We start from the raw sequence: 15,723 nt of genomic DNA on the forward strand, positions 1-15,723 counted from the left end.
GCCCATCTTCCTCCCCAACCTCCTCACTGTCCGAATCTGCTGCCAGCTCTGCTGGCCACTGGCAGGCCACAACATCCCCGGCCAGTCGGCCTCTCTCCCCCTTTTCTACCTTCCTGGAATAGCCGCATGACAATGCGAAAGACAAGGCCCTCCTGGACAGCCATCTCACTCGCACACCTGGCTTCGCATCCTTCTGGCACAGGGAAGCAGTTGAAGCGGCTCCATGGTGACCCCTGGGAGCTGCAGTGGGAACGGCTGCCAGTCAGAGAGCAGCTCCGGGAACAGGAGCCTGCAGCGTCAGCAGGCCGGTGGCCAGTGGCGAAAAGGTCCTGGCACCTTAGTGATGGCCTATCTACCCTGTTTCTCCAACAATATGGCCTCCCCCAATAGGAAGTCCCAGCATGTTTTATAGGCATGAAATGAAATTAAGCCCCTCCCCCCAAATTAAGGCCTATATTAAAACATGCGAAATGGGGGAAATGGTGGGGGGGGCTTGCCGTTAGGAAGCACTTTTGTTGCACACCCGGATATGGTGCTGCCTGCGTTGACCCCGATACGAAGTGCCCCACCAACGCCAAAGTCAACATCCAAGCAGTCGCCGCCCGCCCGAAGAGGCAAGGGGGGGGAATTAAGTCACCCCCGAAAAGACGGCCTAGCCATTTTTTCAGGGCTCAAAATAAAAATAAAAAAAAAGACCCAGGCTTATTATATGAGAAACACGGTAGTCAATGTGATCTTGATAGCCAGGTGAGCGTGCGCTGGCGCATTCTTGGCAGGTGGGTGGGCTCAGCTTCAGGGTGTGGAAGCTGAGGGTGTGGAAGGAGGCATGTGTTGGGCTACTTCTTCACAGAGAAACCTTGTGGCCCTCTGCCTCCCCTGGTCAGGAAAGAAAAGCAGGAGCCTCTCTCTCAATCTCCTACCTCGCCATGTGACATTGTGAAATGTGAGGCCCTCCTGGATGGCCACCTTGCTCACATGTCCCAGGAGGCAGAGCACTCTCTTGCGCCACCTCAGGAGGCAGGATGCTCTCTCGCCCTGTCCAGGCAGGCAGGATGTTCTCTCATGCCATCCCAAGAGGCAGAACAGTGTCCCACACCATCCCGGGAGCAGAACGCTCTCCCATCCCATCCCGTGAGTGTTCTGCATCCCAGGAGGAAGGGCGCTCTCTCATACCTCCCAGGAGGTAGGGCGCTTTCTTGCTCATCCTGGGAGGCAGGCCAGGGCTGTTGCTGGCCCAGGAAGACTCCAAGGATGCTGTTTCCACTACCTCCTCCGCAGGGGCTATCGGCCTAGGCAAACTCTTGCACAAGCTGAAGCAGCTGCTAGACAGCATCGAAATCAACTGTTACAACTGCCTGGCCAGGCGGTTACTTTCGGGGATTTTGGCCCTGGGATGGGAGAAGAAGGGAGGAGAATGGTGGCCGGAGGGCTGGGAAAGAAAAAAAGGCAAAAGGCAGGCATTTCGTGTCTGTCTGTGTTTCTTCCTCCCTCCCCCTCCCCCATTCTTGTGCTGTTATGATCAGTGATCACTGCTGCTTTTTATACACAAAGTATGCCTCAGAGAATGCCAATTCATCCTAAATAAATACGGCCTTTATTTGCTTCTCTGGCTGGCAGGAATCTTTTCAGCAAAACACAGGTTTCCAAGCCCATTGCAGAAAGATGGAGGTTGAGGTGGGAAGGAAAGGGAGGCTGCTCTCTCTCTCTCCCTCTCTGGCCCGGAGCACTCCAACAGAGCTTTGTGACTGAACTTTGTGTTGGAGACTGAGGGCAAAGGCAAGGTCTTTGGGGGTGGAGAGAGACCCGTGATATTTCTCGCCACAGTTGTTTGCAAGTTTGATAGCCAGATTAATTCATGAAATAAGAATGAGGACAATGACGGGTGTCATTTCCCCTTCTTCCCTATCCCCTCCCCTCTCCCCCGCCCCAACCTCTACCTTTCTGCAATGGACTTTGCTGAAAAGATTCCTGCCGGAGAAGCAAATAAAGGCCGTATTTATTTAGGATGAATTGGCATTCTGAGGCATACTTTGTAGGTTGTTTCTGTTGTTGCTCTGGTGTGTGTGTATGCATAAAAGGCAACACTGACACTGATCATAGTAGCACTAGAACAGGCACCAAGGACCAGATTCATGGAAGCAGGGATTTATCACAGTTGATAGAACCCAAGGGATAGATCAGTGTCTCTCAGCTGAAAGATTTATGGACTTTAACTCTCAGAATTCCCCAGACAGCCATCAAGGAGTTTCCACAGAAGGTCGTGGAGAATACTAGAGCTAAGAATCTATGGGAGTTCCAAATCCAGAAAGACAGGCAGGAATTAGATAATCAACCAGACACTAGTGGTAGCAGATAAATTATTAGACAAAGACCATAAGAACTCGGGAGGTCAGGCAAGCAGAACGAGGCAAGGTGCCCCTCGACGTGAGTGATGTCAATTTGGATATGCCTACCTAGCCACGCCTACCCCAGCTGGTCATTAGGGTAGAGAACTGATTGTTAAATTATTTGAATCACACTACTCCACAGAGAGCTATGTGAAAAGTTGCCTGGTGTGTGCGGCAATGAAAAAAACACCAGGGAAGAGCCCAGGCTTACTGCAACGTGACAGAGCCACTCCACCCTGGAAAGATATCACGATGGACTTCATAGTCGAGCTCCTAGAGAGTGGGGGAAACACTGTGATTTGGACAGTAATAGACTTGTTTTCCAAGCAAGCTCACTTTATCACCTGCTCGAGCCTCCCACCTCCCAGAGACTGGCTAAAATGTTTCTTCAACACATTTGCTAATTGCACAGGGTGCTGAAGCATATCATCTCGGACCAGGGGGTCCAATTCACCACTAAGTTCTGGAGGGAGTTTGTAAAACTAATAGGATCCTCCCAAGGGCTTAGCTCGGTATTTCACCTGAACACGAATGGTGCCACGAAATGAGTGAATGCGATGATGGGACAATACCTGTGTTGCTATGTCAACTATTAGCAATCTAACTGGGCAGACCTTTTACTATTTGTTGAGGTTGCCTACAATAATGCAGTGCATAGCAGCATGGGACTCATCCCTTTTAAAGTAGCTACAGGGGTAGACTTCATGCCTATGCTAGAGTACCCTAAGGAACCCCTTTGTCAGTAAGTTTGACAGAGTTTGTGGGTTCCCTCCAAAATGCCTGGGGTAATGTAAAGCAAACCCTAGCAAAAGCAACCAAAAGTCAGAAGGTTCAGATGCACTCACTCCAGAAATCATTCCATATGGAGAGAAAGTATATTTGTCTACCAAGTATCTAAAGTTGAAACTACTTTGCAAGGAGCTGGGTTCAAAGTATATAGGATCCTTCCCCATAGTAAAGGTCATAAACCAAGTCACAATAAAGATAAAACTACCCCACTTATTAGGAAAAGTGCATCCTGTGTTCCACTGTAGTCTGCTTAAGCCAGTAGTAAAATCTGAGCTAAGACTAGTGGCTAGAATTGGCCCAGGTCCAATCATTGGGGGGGGGGGAGGAGAGAGGGAAAAACACTATGAAGTTAAATCAATTCTGGACTCCAGACTATTCAAGGGGAAAACTCCAATATTTAGTCCAGTGGAAGGGGTATCCAATGTCAAAAGCCAGATGTGTAAAAGCTCAGAACATGAGGACAGATAGATTAGTAGAGAAATTCCATGAGAAATATCCCCAGAAGCCAAGGACTCCTTCCTAGAAGTCAAGGAAACCCTGAAGTAACTAACATGTGTACTTAATATTTTGCAGGTGCTTCCCACTTTCTAGGGGGTCCGAATGTCAAACTTAGAAACTGGAAGCAGGAAACTTGCTGTCGCAGCCATCTTTTCATTTATCAGCTTGCCAGACTATTGGAGGGGGTGGGGTGGGGGAGGTTTAGAATGCCAGCCCAGACAACAAGAAATCATTCTGTGGGAACCAAGATCATCTCAACAGATGTTTGGCAAGAGCCTGAAGGAGTTGCCATAGTGTCAACCAGAACACCTAATTGGACAATGTGACCTGGTCAAAGAAGGGGAGGAAAGAATTCACTCTTTAATTAGCTGAAAACCCCAGGAACTAGTTAGAGTTGGTTTTGCTTCATGCATGCTGAAATGATGTATTCAATAAAGTTATGCTTAAAGAGATCTGATCATCTCGAATTGCTGGCTTGGTTGGGTTCATCAGTAGGAACTTTGACACATACAGCCATAAAACATGACAGACAAGAATAAATATATCTTGTTATTATTAGTAACAAAACATCAATGTTTCAATCAAAGCATCTCCTATTCCAAAAATATTTCATTTATCATTCACTCATTTACAAGATTTAAAAGTCACTAATGCTGAACAGCATACTATTCCCTTTGCTCCCCCACAACAAAGTGGCAATTGAAATCAAACCAAAAAACTCAGTGGTTTCAACCTTCTGCATATTTAAAATAGTACTAGCTGTATTAAATTAGAGTTATCTCTATTTTAAGGACATCCTGCAATTATATACAATTCGTACCATTACCTCATATCACTACTAGTATTGATAATAGAACAAAAATACTGACAAAATTGGCTTTAGATATTAAAAGCAAAGAGTATAACATATAATTGAACTTATTTCTATGTACCAGAAACAAACTTTTATGAGAAAATTAGATACTAGTATAAATAAAATATATACCTGATAGCATTCTCCTTTTAGATTGTCCAAGACATCTCCACATGTTTTACGCATATATTTTCGACACCCATCAATCACCATTTCGTCAATGTTTTTGATACTAATAAGAATGAAATAACTCATTTTGTTTTATTATAACATTCTTCATAATGTTCTTTGTTTCTGTCTTGAAAAGTCTAAATTGTATAATGAACATACCACTAAAACATTAATAAGTTGACAGTTTCCTAGAGCCAAATAAATCAGGGGTGTCAAACTCGATTTCATCTAGGGCCTGATCAGCATTGCACTTCTCTGTGGGCTGGGCAGGGGGGGTAGGGGAAGACTGGACAGACAACTCCTGAAGCACCCTGCTGGTCCCCCCATGCCTCGTTTTCAGCCTGGATGGCCTCCTGCGGCAAGCTGCTGGCCAAAACAGGGTGAAGTTTTGGCTGGCAGGGTGTTGAAGAAGGCCGCCCAGGCTGAAAACGGGGCACGAGGGAGCTGTGTGCACCCCCAAGCTCCATTTTGGCCAGCAGAGTGCTGAAGGCAGTCCAAAATGAAAAGGGGGCACGGGGAGCCATGTGCGGTCTCCCCAACCTTCTTTGGCTGCTAGAGGCACTACAGGTCAATCCTTTGCTAATTCCAGGCCGGCCCTGTGAGCCAGTTTTAAGAACCCCATGGGCTTAATCCAGCCCGCGGGCCTTGAATTTGACACCCCTAAAATAAATTAAAATGGGCGTTGGTCTTACCTGACACACCATTTCTAGTCGAGCTGCGAGGATCATCCAGAGAGTGGGAGGTGCTCCAGTCTGCGTCTGTGTAGGCTGGGCTTAATCATTAGGGAACGCTCCGCCCTCTGTCACATGGTCCCTTGTAGCCTCCCAGTTTATGCGAAGTCGAGAGAGGAGGAAAGTCGTCTAACTCTCATCTAACTAGACCTAAAGTATCATTGGCTGAAACAAGGTTCCCCCAGACGGAAAAAATTAAAAAGGGTGGGGCTGGATGATCCTCGCAGCTCGACTAGAAATGGCGTGTCAGGTAAGACCAACGCCCATTCTCCCTCGAGCTGCTCGGATCATCCAGAGAGTGGGACATACCAAAGCTTGGCTGTCCTACGGGAGGGAATCTGTCTGGGGTGGAAGCTCCCCTGGGTCCTCGATGACCCGCTGGAGGACTCGTCTACCAAACGAGGCCTCAGCTGACGCAAAGATGTCAATCTTATAGTGCCTAATGAAAGGGAGGGGAAGCCCAAGTGGCGGCCCGACAGATGTCTGAGATTGGAGCCTGGGTGGCCCAGGCCGCAGAGGTGGCCGCACTCCTGGTGGAATGCGCCGTAACCCCACTGGGAACTGGCAAGGCCTGAGACGAATAAGCCTTGGCGATGATGGCTCTGATCCATCGCCCGATGGTGGAAGGGGACACCTTGTGGCCTAAGGACTTGGGCTGGAAGGAGAGAAATAAAGACTCTGACCTTCTAAAGCGTTGTGTGCAGTTAATGTATATGCGGAGGGCCCGCCTGACATCTAGGGTGTGCCATCGTTTCTCCCTTTCCCGCGAAGGATTGGGACAAAAGTTTGGGAGTGTAAGCTCCTGAGCCCTGTGGAAGGCTGAATTGACCTTGGGCAAGAAGGTCGGGTCGGGCGTAGAACCACCCGATCGGAATGGAAGATACAGAGGTCCTTTCTCACCGAAAGGGCAGCAATCTCGAAATTCGGCGAGCCGAGGTAATTGCCACCAGGAATACTACCTTAAAGGTCAAAATTTGGAGAGAGGATTCTCTAATGGGTTCGAAAGGAGGTCTGGTGAGGGCCACCAGGACCTTGTTAAGGTCCCAAGTGGGGTACCGGTGCACAACAGGGGGACGGAGGTTAGTAGCTCCCCTTAGGAAGGCCCTGATACGGGGATGGTGAGAGAGGGGACCCAGATTGTCGCCGGAGACGACAGTTGAGAGGGCCGCTACCTGGCGTCTCAGGGTATTAGGTGAGAGACCTTTTTGAGCCCATCCTGGAGAAAATTCAGAATCTGGGCCACCGAAGGCAAGAGCGGGTTGACCATGGATGAATGGCACCACCTGCAGAAGCTGACCCAGGTGGCATCGTATATCCGATTGGTTGAAGGCCGTCTGGCGGCCAGGATCGTGTTAATGACCTGGTCAGATAAATTCTCCTTCCTCAACTTTTCCCGCTCAACCTCCACACGGTTAGTTGGAGCCATTGGGGCTCCGGATGTTGAATGGGCCCCTGAGACAGGGAGATCCTGTCCGGAGGGATTCTCCACGGGGAGACACCGAGAGGTTGCGGAGGTCTGCAAACCATGGTCGCCTGGGCCAATAGGGGGCCACCAAAATCAGATCTGCCTTCTCCTGGATCAGTTTCTGAATGACCCTGGGAAGCAAAGCTAATGGGGGAAGGCATACAGGAGTCCGGGGGCCACGGACAGCGAAGTGCGTCGTGATTCTCGGCCCGGGGAAGGGAATCTGGAGAAGAACCGAGGAGCTGGGTGTTGCAGGGGGATGCAAAGAGGTCCACTAATGGGAGACCGAAGATCATGGTCGCCTCCCTGAAAAGGGATGGATGAATGCGCCACTCGGACTGGTCCACGGTGGCCCTGCTTAACCAGTCCGCTCGGGTGTTTGAGGCCCCGAAATGTGTTCTGCTTTGATCGAGAGGAGGTGACGCTCTGCCCAACGGCAGAGTCTCTCGGCCTCTCTCATCAACCGAATAGACTGGGTCCCGCCTTGCCTGTTGACATGGGCCTTGGCGCGTGCGTTGTCCGTGAGAATAAGGACGTGCCGCCCGCGTACCTGAGGCAGGAAGTGGCGCAGGGCCAGGTGGATGGCGTGGAGCTCCAGCCAGTTTATGCTGCAGGCCCGCTCTGCATGGGACCATTGCCCTGTGTTGTAAGGGACTGGAAGTGAGCGCCCCAGCCGCTCAGGCTGGCGTCTGTGGTGATGACGAGATGCTGGGGATCTTTGAAGAGATGACCCCTGTTGATGGCAGGGTTGATCCACCAGAGGAGAGACGAGAGGACCTTTGGAGGTACCTTGATGGAGGATTTTGAGTTGCTTCTGCCGGACCTTTGAAGCGGAAGCAGGAGCCACTGCAGGGACCTGGTATGAAGACGGGCCCAAGGAATAATAGAGATGCATGAAACCATTTTTCCCAGTAATTTAGATAAATCTAACAGAGAAGCCCTCTTTGATCGGCGAATAACCTGAATTGAATTTCGAATACTCTGGAGCCTTTCCGGGAAAGGAACACTTTTTCCTGCACCGTGTCAATGATGGCCCCCAAGTGGGCAATTTGGGTAGAAGGGACCAGTTGGCTCTTTTTTTGGTTGACCAGGAAACCATGGGCGTGGAGGGCGGAGAGAGTAGTCTTGGTGTCCAGCTCTGCTTGGGATTGTGAATGGGACAGGATGAGGATATCATCCAGATAGCAGTGGAGACGGACTGGGCAGTCCCTTAAGCGAGCTGCCAGGGCCGCGAGGATCTTAGTGAAAACTCTGGGAGCGGAGGCTAACCCAAAGGGAAGGGCCACATACTGAAAATGGTGGTGATTGTAACAGAATCTAAGGAATTTAGAGTGCGAAGGCCGAATTGGGATGTGGAGGTATGCCTCAGAGGTCTATAGAAGATAGCCAATCTCCTTGCCTGGTACCCTGCAAAATGGATTGGAGGGTGTGCATTTTGAATTTGCGGGGTTTAGGAAGCGGTTGAGCCGTTTGAGGTCCAGGATAGCCCTCCATCCCCCGAGGACTTGGGAACCACGAAGAGGTGGGAATAGAAACCCTGCCCTCGCTGAGAGGGGGAACTGGCTGGATGGCCTGGATGGAGAGTAAGTGATGGATGGCCGCATCCATTAATTTGCGTTGGAGGGGTCCCTAGAGGGGAGATGACATGAAGAACTCGGGAGGTTGAGAGTTGAACTCCAGAGCGAGTCCAAACCTGATGGAGTCCCTGACCCATTTGTCGGAAGTGGTAGAATCCCACAGGTCGGCGAAATGCCTCAGCCGACCACCAATGGGGAAAAAGACAGGATTCATTTGGAGCGCCGGAAGGGTCTCCCCCGGAACCCCTGAAGGGACACTTAAATCCTCCGCCCCTCCTATTTCGATCGCTCGGGTCGGAACGATCCTGGGAATATGATGCTCTATACGAGGAGGTCTCGGGTACCTGGGGGAAGGGGGACTGGTAGAAGGACCGGGAGGATCCTCTTCGAAAGGGCTGAGGGGCTCAGGAGTCAGGCCTCCGAAAAAGAGGAGGAAGGAATTTCTTCTTTCCCTAGTTTCGGCCAAGAGAGGGTCCAGGGCCGGCCCAAAGAGCTTCTCCCCTTTAATGGGGCGGAGGCCAGCTTGACCTTGTTCTTCACGTCCGCCTGCCATGGTTTGAGCCAGAGCAGGCGGCGGGCAGTGACCTGGGACGCTAACGCCCGGGAGGTGAATTTAACCGAATGGTACGTGGCGTCAGCTGAGAACTCTGCCGCCGCTGTGATTTTGGCTATGTCCTGCAGCGCCCGTGTATTGGATGGAGGGATGTGGGCCTTCAGTTGACGGAGCCACCGGATAGAGGACCTGGTAAAGAAGGAGGCTGCGGTGGCCGATCTAATTGCCCAGGCGTCGGCTAGATGAGCCCGCCGCAAGGCCAATTCAGACCTCCTATCCTCGGGTTTGAGGGCCTCCAGGGGGTCACTCGGGGAGGAAGAGGCGAGACCAACAATGGGCTCGTCCACCTCCGGGGTATTGAGGAGGGAGCAGAAACCTGGTTCGAGGTTAAAGAACCTCTTATCCTGTGTGGATGGGGCCGGAGGAGCCCCCGTAAAACCCAGATCGTGGAAAATGGGAGGAGCGGGAATCACATCCTCGGCCACCATGGGCTGTTTGAACATTGCGTCCTCCGGTTCCTCCCCAGAGGAGTGGGGGACAGGGGGAAGTTGAGTGGCCAGGCCCGAGGTGTTCTTGGCCTTAAACAAGATGGACTTAAACATGTGGGGCTTGAATAACCCCACAAAGGAAGGCTGGTCGGGGGTAAGGCCCTCGTCCTCCGACAACTCTGCTTCCATCGGGTCTAAATCTGAAAAGGGTTCCCCATGGAAGGTGTATCCCCATTCAAGGTGCTCCTCCTCCTCCCTGTATTGGTCTAAAATTTCCATTCCCTCCTCCGGTTCCCTTTCTGGAAGAGGGCTGGCACCCCGGGAGGGTACCTGACCAGGAGCAGGGTCCAGGGTGGGCATGGACCTAGTTGGCACCGGTTCTTGCGCGGGAACCGTCTGAGGAAGGCTTGATCCGGCCATCTGCTGCATGCCTTGAGCTATCCCGTCAAATAGCCTGCTCCATCCAAGTTCTCATGTACTCATGGCATCTCGATCGTGGGTGGGTCCTCCTGTCTCAGGCCAGCGGCCGTGGGAGTGAAGGTTGCTTCAGGCATCCGGCTGGTAGCTGGTCCAGGGTCGTGAGACTCCTGGGATGAGCTGTGCCTGGAGAGAGGGGAACAAACTGGAGGGTGCCTGGAAGTAGAAGGGCGGCTGGGGGTGATGGTTGAGTCACCCTAGAGCGCCTATCGAACTCCCTCTCTAGTGCCTTATGACGCCTTAAGGCGTCCCTTTGAGAGGCCTTAGAAGTCTCCTGGGAGGTTTCCTTAGCCTGTCTGCGCACATGATGGGACTTAGATTTCGCCTTCAAAGAATGGCGGGAGTTAGGGTTATCATCTGCCATGGTAAAACAACAGAAGTATCAAAATGAATATATAGAAATATATATATATGTGTGTGTGTACAGGCGGTTGGCACGCCTAGGATACGACCTGGGTAAGGCCGGGTATCCAGAAACTGGCCTGCGCCCCCTTTTGGAATTTGCAATGAATAATCTGAAAATATGACCAAAAAAGGGGGAAAAAAATTTTTTTTAAATTTTTTTTAATAAAAAAAAAAACTGCCACAGATATAGACTTTTAATGTACAATTATATCCCACCAGGATAAGGATCCAGGAAAACACACTGCAGCGACAGTGATGGAAGCTAGGTCTCTAAGCAAATCTGAGAGAGAAAAAATGCCAACTGAATGAGATTGGATTACCAATGTAAGGAAATATGAAGATATTCTGTATTAGACTGAATAACAACCTGGCAGTTGGTAAAAGGAAGAGAAGCCAATCAGCCAAATCAACGCCAGCAATACAAGGCCTCAGGCAGCTTGTCCCCGCTCAGGGAGGGAGTGGCTGCTTTTCTAATTCCCCACCCTGAGATCTGCTGCAGAAGCCAACACTTACACCAACAATTAACAGAGTAAAGAGTAAAGAACAGCTTTCTTTTTCCCCTCTGGGAGAGGGAGATAGAGAGATCAGCCCTACTAGGCCTGGGAGCCTAAGCCTAGGGCCAGCAGAACGTCGCAGCAATAGGAGGCCTGCAAAATGTCGCCCGGCCACGAGGCGGCGCCCAAAATGGCGGCCGCCTGGAAATCGAAAGTGAAAGGCAAAGCGGGCGGCTCAGGGTGGGTGCGTCCTGCAAGCCACGAGGGCGAGGACGCTGAAATTGGCGTTAGTGGGGGGAAAACCAGAATAAAAAAGGCTCCAGACCTTAGAAAGGCACCAGGACAGCAAGGCAGGAAAGAAGAAATAAACGGCAGAGAGTGGGGGGGTGGGGGTGGGTGGGTGGGGTGTTAGCGCTAAGCGCTGCTAAGCTGCCCGCCCAGCCCCCTGGGGGCGAAAAATGCACACCCCTAAGTCTCAAGACACCCCCAGATGCGCAGAGGCTAAGGAAATAATAAGCTTAAATCAAACCTGAACTGAAATATTATCCTGCCTGAATCAGCCAAAGAGTGGGAAGCACAATTAAAACACACAGCCTAACTCTGCAAAGGCTGGGCATAAACTGGGAGGCTACAAGGGACCATGTGACAGAGGGCGGAGCGTTCCCTAATGATTAAGCCCAGCCTACACAGACGCAGACTGGAGCACCTCCCACTCTCTGGATGATCCGAGCAGCTCGAGGGAGAAATTGAAATGAAAACATTCTTAGAAATGCACATATATTTATTATAATCCTTTGACATATGACCTGATATTAATCAGAGTATTTTATCCAATTGTATAATCCATCTTTAGAACTGAACCACTGGCAGATATGATGGCCATCACTGTAGATTCCCTCTCCTTGCCAGATAGAGTAAAACAGGGGTCCCCAACCCCGGGCTTGGTACCAGGCTGTGGAAATGGTGGGTGAGCTCATGCTCGCCTGCTCTTATGTGGGAACCATCCCCTCTCCACTCACCCTCACTGCTAGTCCACAAAGCCGGAAAGGTTGGGGACCACTAGAGTAAAGCAAACCTTAGCTGCCTGAACAAAACTCTATTATAGTATATATAAAGATGTATTTTACACACACAAAAATTGTATGGTCATCAGAAATTCTTAATTACAACAATTTTAAAAGTAGCAAATCTTCAACTGAATTATAAAATGCTATATACAATTTGAACTAGATTTAAGATAGGTAATGGACAAAGTTTTAAATAATGCTCTAAACTAAGGAATCAAGATAAATAATAAACCAAGAATCTTTGCTCCAGACAGAATGGGATGAAGATTTTTGTTTTTGTATTAATGACCAAGGCTCATATCAAAAGGATATCTCTACCATGGTGACCATCTTTGGTTTCATTTTGACAATTTCATATAATATTCCTCCATCACCACCTCCAAGAATGAGCACTTCTTTATTGGTGTAATCCTCTTTTCCACTCCCCATTATAGCTTTTGTATATGCTAGGTCACTTTCTGCCAGATCTTAAAAAGCAAAAAAAACTTATGAATATACACAAACATAAAAATAAAACCTTTTCATAACAATAACCATTTTGATACTTATAACTAATTAGTTAACTGACAATTGATATTATACAATGAATATTATATATATTTATAGTTGGTTAGTCTTACATTCATCCTTTAGAAATTAACAAACTTTATAACTATATGTAGTCTTCGACTTACGACTTCAATTGAGCCCATAAGTTCTGTTGCTAAGTGAGACATTTGTTAAATGAATTTTTGCTCCATTTTATGACCTTTTTTGGCACAGTTGTTAAGTGAATTACTCTAGTTGTTAAGTTAGTAACATGGTTCTTAAAGCGAATCTGGCTTCTCCACTGACTCTGCTTGTTCGAAGTTTGCAAAAGGTGATCACATGATCCCAGGACACTGCAACCATCATAAACATGAACTAGTTGCCAAACACCTTAATTTTGATCAGACCATGGAAATGCCACAATGGTCATAACTGTGAAAACAGCCGTAAGTTATTTTTTGTCAGTGTTGTAAGTTCAAACAATCACTAAACAAACTGTTGTAAATCAAGGACTGCAGTAGAAATTTGAAACAGGGGTAGACCTTTTGCCTGAACTACATAAGTTTAAAGCTATATGCTTACTACAACCTCATATTAAATCGGTCGGAACTCTTTTCTGTCACCCAAGAGAAATTTGTTCACATAATTCAATCAGCCATCATATCTCAGGTAAGAATGTTACATTATTTTACAATTAACCTTAATATAGTAAAATCAATAAAGTGTAATTGTATATCACTACAATTATATTTATATTTTACTTCATATCATCCAAGAAAAAAAATGTGACAAGCATCTAATAATCCTTCCTTTCATGAATAAAATATCAATTAATTCTCACACAGAATGTTCAGCAATTTAAGAAAAATAATCCTAGAAATAGGCAATTCCAAACCCTTAATAAGCCATGGATTATGGGTTGCATTTAGTCTGGCAATTTAGAAACTTTTTCAGCCTGATTCAATAGCAAATGCATGTATTTTATTTTAAACTGATAATACTCACTAACATCCCCACTGAGGATAAGAATATTTCCAAATTGTTTTGAATGTAAAATTTTAATATTCTGATAAGCTGATTCTTCGTCATATACAACTTCATCTATGTCATATTCCACCAATCGCCCATCTGCTGTAGGCCAGTATCTATCAATGGCATCCCCTCTCATAATGACTGGCAAGCTGAAAGAGGGAGGGAGGAAGGGAAGGAAGGAAGGACACATTTTATTCTTGTCAGACAACCTTAAATAACAGCTTCCTAAAGGGACTATTATGTATGAATAGATAGACAAGCCAATGCTACAAGCAAAATACATATTTTAAATTAATAAATAAATCAATACATTTAGTACATTTTCTTTATTATTTTCTAATGTCAGTGCTGGAAATTAGAAAATAGTAAAGAAAATGAATTAAAGTCTTTTACGTTCTAAATTTACACTTAATTCTAAAATATCTAAACATATATTAAATTCTCTTCAGAAATCTATTTTCTAATTTCCAGCATATTTCTATTTTTTTGCATGTATGTAAACATATATTTACTATTAATATTTGTGCACAATAGGACTTCACCAACTATATGTATCCATATAAACTACTATTTCTTAAGTCGGGATATATAGTATTAAATAGATTGCCAGAGAATTCTATCTCTGTTTGTTCTAAGTGCTATTAATACTGCAATGTAAGAAAGATAGGAAATTAAAAATTAAATGAATAATATTTTCTTGATCACGGATAATAGTAAAGAAAAAAAAATCTTATTTTTACTAATTCTAATTAAAATTATCATATATTCATAACATATTTGATAAAAAAGGAGGGGAAAGTACATGTGTGTGTGTGCACAAGCACCCACAATGTTTGTGGTGATGCTCGTGCAAGAGCACCCACGCTTGCATAACTGCAGTTGTGAGCACTGGTGACAACGCTCACAAGAATGGATCCACAAGTGCGAGTGGGGCTGAGAGCGCCCACAATGCTTGAGAGTGGGGCAGTGAGAGCCCATGATGACATTGCATGAGTGGATCTGCGAGCGCCCGCAACGAATGGGGCTGTGAGTGTCCATGATGACGCTCGCACAAGTAGATCCTCATCTGTGATGCGAGTACAAGTGAGGCTGTGAGCGCCCACAACATCACTTGCGTGAATGAGGCTGTGTGCATGGAGGCCCTTCATGTGGCCCAGTGATTAGTCTGGGGTCTGGTAATGGGACGTGGACCAGGTTGGGGACCCCTTGACTAGAGGGAACCAGGGAGAACTAAGGTTTACAATTAAAAGCAGTAGAGACTCATTAATTTAACGAAGTAATATTATTTGATTATGGAAGAATTCAAGGATACATGGGAACAATAAGCTCAGAAATTACTCTAAAAATTGTCTGTTACTATAAAATTGGATTTAAAAGATGCTATAGATGAGGAACAGATTTTACTAGATTAAATAGAATCTGAGGCTGATTTGAATATGAACCTGAAAGTGGATTTTAAAATGCCAGACCACAAAAATAATATGGAAAATGATGCCACACTGCATTTACAAATGAAATTGCCTGTTGTCTAAAAAATTAAGGGGGATATACTTGTGAAGGAGTTTGACAGGACACAAAGAAAAAAAATAAGAAATCAACTTGTGGGACATTATTTGACGGGATTCAAGATCAATTAAAGATTAAAATTAAGTGTAAGAAATATAAAGTGGGCTTATTTGATCTATATTAATATATAGTATATACAGTATACATTCATACATAAGAGATATTTTATTGATATCTCAGAGAAGGTGATATGTTACTGAAGTTGTATTTGTTATGAGGAAGGGTTGAAGTATTTTTTAATACATATTTTCTTGTTTTTTTTCTTCGCACTTTTAATTTTAAAGTTTTACTTTTTATATTCTTCTTAGTTTGTATTAGTTATTTGTCAACTTTAATAAAAATTATTATAAGAATTTTGAGTTGCTTTCCTTTAATTTAAATACATGGAAATAATCAACTTATAAGTCTATCCTTCAATATTAGCTAACTAAATAATATTACTGTTAGGAATGACAATCATCTAACAGTTGGGTTGACAATATATAAACCAGGATAGTCATTTAATACTGTTGTATCTTTAAGAGAATGCTGTAATTGTGATTGGCTGAGGTTCCTCCGACAGCCATAAGATAGAACCAGAAACCTGGTTTGTTCTCCTCTTGCATTTTCCTCTTGCCTTTTGCCTGAATGTCGTTCTGCTTG

The 15,723-nt window shown here is 46.4% G+C and overlaps 1 protein-coding gene across 2 annotated transcripts in view; it reads right to left on the reverse strand.

Moving 5' to 3' along the window:
• SMS (spermine synthase) overlaps nt 1-15,723 on the reverse strand; it is a 73,291-nt gene that overhangs the window by 20,031 nt on the left and 37,537 nt on the right. For both annotated transcript variants that reach the window (XM_087938208.1, XM_087938207.1), the window contains exons 5-7: nt 13,489-13,664; nt 12,266-12,422; nt 4,660-4,747 (exon numbers count right to left, since the gene is read on the reverse strand). In XM_087938208.1, the coding sequence (XP_087794334.1) occupies nt 4,660-4,747; nt 12,266-12,422; nt 13,489-13,664 (421 nt within the window). The remainder of the gene's footprint in view (nt 1-4,659; nt 4,748-12,265; nt 12,423-13,488; nt 13,665-15,723) is intronic.

The sequence above is a fragment of the Pseudonaja textilis genome, chromosome 8 (genome assembly GCF_049901715.1).
Source record: "Pseudonaja textilis isolate UNSWEBS1 chromosome 8, rPseTex1.2, whole genome shotgun sequence".
NCBI classification, from domain to species: domain Eukaryota; kingdom Metazoa; phylum Chordata; class Lepidosauria; order Squamata; family Elapidae; genus Pseudonaja; species Pseudonaja textilis.